We start from the raw sequence: 4,029 nt of genomic DNA, 5'->3' as shown, positions 1-4,029 counted from the left end.
GTGTGTACAACAAAGTACAGCACAACACAAAGAATGTGAAACTAATGAAAATGGGTGCGCAACTGCTTCAATAAACAACAATGTTTGAGATGTTCAGATGGATATTATTTGTCAAATAATAAATGTGTATCAGCAACTAATTGTGTAAACAAATCTACATTATCTAAAGTGTCTTGTAACTGTTCGTATCAAATATCAGTAAACTCTGATTGCCAAAGCGCTGTATCAAAATGCAAATATCAGAAAAACTACAAAAATCAAATGGAATGCATTCAATGTGAAGATAAATATGTTTTTAACGATAATATTTGTCAAAATGTTGCTAACATATCAACTCGAAACAATGTCGTTTATCAATGTGAAAATGGCAATTATTTGAATGAAAACAATCAATGTGTAAAATGTACAGACAATTCATTGATTTGTATAAATTACAATTCAAACACTATAATTATGACTTGTGTAAAAAATAAAGTTTATGACGTTGAAACAATGAGTTGTATTGGTGATAATAATTGTTTGAAATACAGCAAAGATTATTGTTCACAATGTGTTGATGTTAACATGGAACTAAAATATGGTAAATGCTCAGTGTGTTCAATACCAAATTGTAAATGTTGTGAAGGTGGAAAATGCAAAAAGTGCAATGAAAAATACGTGATACAACCAAATGGGTTTTGCGTTGAACAAAGTGAAGTTGGGTGTGTCAAAGCTGATGGTCTTTTTTGTTTGCAATGCAATGAAGGGTTTAACCCGATAGAAACTCTCAACAAAGAAGGAAAATACGATTTTTGTATTCCAATTTCTCAATCTCAAATAGCTGACTGTAAATACTCACTGATTTCAAAATCAATATGTGTTGAATGTTTGGATAGTTTCAATTTGAAAGGTGGAAATTGTTCAGAAAATTTTGATGATATTGATGACGATGTTACTAACACAAAACAAGTGATAAAAGGTGTTGAAGTTTCATGTTTTACTCGAAATAACAAAGGGTGTGAAAGATGCAGTTCTGGTTATTATAACATTAACAGCGAATGTGAGATGTGTTCAAATCACTGCGATAATTGTTATAATACAACTTATTGCTTGACATGCGATCCACAGTATTACCTGTCCTCCACCTTTACATGTGAACCACTTGACAATTTATTTACAAAATATGAATTGACTCTGCCAACAGGTGGTGGATGTGTGATTTGCAAAGACCAGTACTATAAACAAAAAACAGACTGCATTTCTTGTGATGAATCGTGTGGTACTTGTGTTGATGGCACTTCTTGTTTGACTTGTCAAAATCAGTATTTCAAATTTTCTGGCAGTGAAAATAAATTGTGTGTATCATATGACAACTTGACTAATTGTGAAACTAAAACGCCGATTGGGTGTGTAAAATGTGAGAATGGATATTTCTTAGATAATTACATTTGCAAAAGTTGTTCTGATAACTGCATTTCGTGTGACAACGATCAAAATTGTAAAATCTGTGTTGAAAACGATTATGTGTTGGTTGACTCGCAGTGTGTGAATTACAAAAATATTGAATTTTGTTTGTCTGCATACAATTCAAAGTGCACAGAATGTGAAGGCTTTCACAAACCAAGTGATGTTGGTGATTACTGTGTCAAAGAGACAAATTATGGGTTGGTAGTTGGTGTTCCATTATCAGTCACTTTTGTGATCATAGTGTTTATTGTTGCAATAATAGTAATAGTGATATCAATGATACAAAAGAAAAAACAAAAGAAGAAAGAGAAGAACATTTGCAACTTCAAGATGAGTCGGTCCAACATTGAGATGGTCAAATTAAGTGCTAATTTGGTGTCAAACAAGACAACACTGAAATTTGATTTGGATAACAATGACCCACTGAAAGTCGACATTGAGACAAGAGATTTGTTATGTATCGGAAATGTGACTAAAAGCAATTTAAAAGTTCAATTCAGTGTAATAGAAGGGTGTGACTATTATGAAATACGAAGTGTGCCACCACTTGTGACATTGAAGCCTGGATATGCTTGCGAATTTGAGATATTCATCAAGCCGTTGTGCACTTGTGTCACCAAAGAACATGTAGCAATCACTTCATTGAATATAGCAACCGGTGTCATTGAAAATGCAAAAGTTGAAATGGAAATCGAAACTGAACAAACAACTAAATTGAATTACAGAGAAAATATCGAAGACGAGAAGCTTGGTGAAGGAAGTTTTGGAATAGTTTTTAAAGGGCAATACAGAGGCGTCTGTGTTGCAATCAAAAAGATGAAACAACTTGATAATTATGAAAGTGGACTTGAAGAATTTGAAAAGGAAGTTGCCATGTTAGACAAGTTTAGGTGTGATTACATCATACACTTCTATGGTGCTGTGTTTATACCAAGTAAAGTGTGTATGGTTACCGAATTTGCAGCATTTGGGTCACTCCAAGACTTGATCAAACACAAGAAGAGTGATGAAGTTGATATGAAGTTGCGAATGAAATTTTTGTTGGATGCGGCAAAAGGCATTCAATATTTACATGAAAATGGGATATTACACAGAGACATCAAGCCAGACAATTTCCTGGTGTTATCACTCGATGTGAATGAAATAGTGAATGCAAAATTGACAGACTTTGGGTCGTCGAGAAATGTGAATATGCTGCAAACCAACATGACATTCACAAAAGGTGTTGGCACACCAATCTACATGGCGCCAGAGATTTTGAAACAGGATAAGTACAAAAAGAGTGCAGATATTTATTCATTTGCAATCACTATGTTTGAGACTATTTCTTGGAGAGAAGCATTTCCAAAAAGTGAATTTAAATACCCATGGAAAATACCAGACTTTGTTAATGGTGGAAATCGTCTCCAAAAAATTGATTGTATGACTGACGAACAATACGAACTAATATCTAACTGTTGGGCTCATAACAAAGAAGATAGAATCACTATTGAAGCTGCAAAAGAAAAACTTGAAATTTTGTTAAAATGACTTTTTGAATAAAATATTTTTATTTCATTTTTTTATTGTTTAATAAACATTAAAATTATTTATTTCATGTTTTTATTAATTTTATAAATAAACTGTTTTTCAAAACTCTGTACTGGGATGCCCCGATTTTTTAGACAAATAATTTCTAAATAATTTTTCCTTTGCTTAACCCTCATTTTTTGTTATAAATATTTACTCGTAAAAAACAAAATAACGAACCTGACTTTTTTAAATTTTACTTGACAAATAAATCTTGAACCAAAAATTTACTTGAAAAATATAATAATAAACTTGGGATTAAAATTTTGATTACCATAACACAATTTTTGCCAAAAACATAAAACACAACTTTATAATTAAAATGTCCATGTTTACAGAATCACCAAGTTGTGTTTTGGATAAAAATGAAAAGTACTAATGAGTAAAACAAGCATTGAGAGAAGATAAATTGGTTAAGGCTATACAATTGAAAAGTTTTTTTTAATTTTTGAACTGTTTATTTTATTTAAGACTCTTTTGATTAATAACCTTGATTGTTTAAATGTTTGTTTTATGTTATCGATGACTTTTTTAATTGTTGAAATAAACAAAAACTTATTATTAATTTAAGTGTTGTATCATTTGATGCAATAACGTCCTTCATCACAACATTGGTTCATCGTTATATTATCGTTTATTTTATGTTTATTTGAAAGATAGAATTTTACTGACGTTTAGTAACAAAATAAACCACTGACCAAATAACGAACCTGGAAAATCGGGGAAGATTTACCCAATATTTGGGTGATTTCCCGATTTTTTGTTCGATAATTGAAACTGTATTGGTTTTTAAGGGTTTTAAACTGTGCACCGTTGTTGGTTCAACAAATAGGAAAATAAAAAATAAAACAAATAAAAAATAGTAAATAACGGGAAATTAGGACAAAGGGTTTATATAAATTTTGGAAACGGTACAGAGTTTTGGAAAACAGTTTATATTGTTATGTTTAGTTTAAGAATTTTTAACAAATAAGTAATGGTAATTCCATTTTTTTAAGTTTTTGGTGTTTCATT

General features: G+C 30.9%; 1 protein-coding gene across 1 annotated transcript; it reads left to right on the top strand.

Moving 5' to 3' along the window:
* Positions 1–44: 44 nt before the first annotated feature.
* EIN_323100 (protein serine/threonine kinase, putative) lies at positions 45–2,976 on the top strand (the record flags this gene model as incomplete). The annotated part of the gene is made up of 2 exons (XM_004255316.1): positions 45–54; positions 170–2,976. 2 exons carry the CDS (start codon positions 45–47, stop codon positions 2,974–2,976), a joined length of 2,817 nt encoding a protein of 938 aa, XP_004255364.1.
* Positions 2,977–4,029: the final 1,053 nt, after the last annotated feature.

Source organism: Entamoeba invadens (assembly GCF_000330505.1).
Source record: "Entamoeba invadens IP1 unplaced genomic scaffold scaff_1105074725661, whole genome shotgun sequence".
In the NCBI taxonomy this organism is placed as follows: Eukaryota; Evosea; order Mastigamoebida; family Endamoebidae; genus Entamoeba; species Entamoeba invadens.
This window is presented reverse-complemented; position numbering and strand designations above follow the sequence as displayed.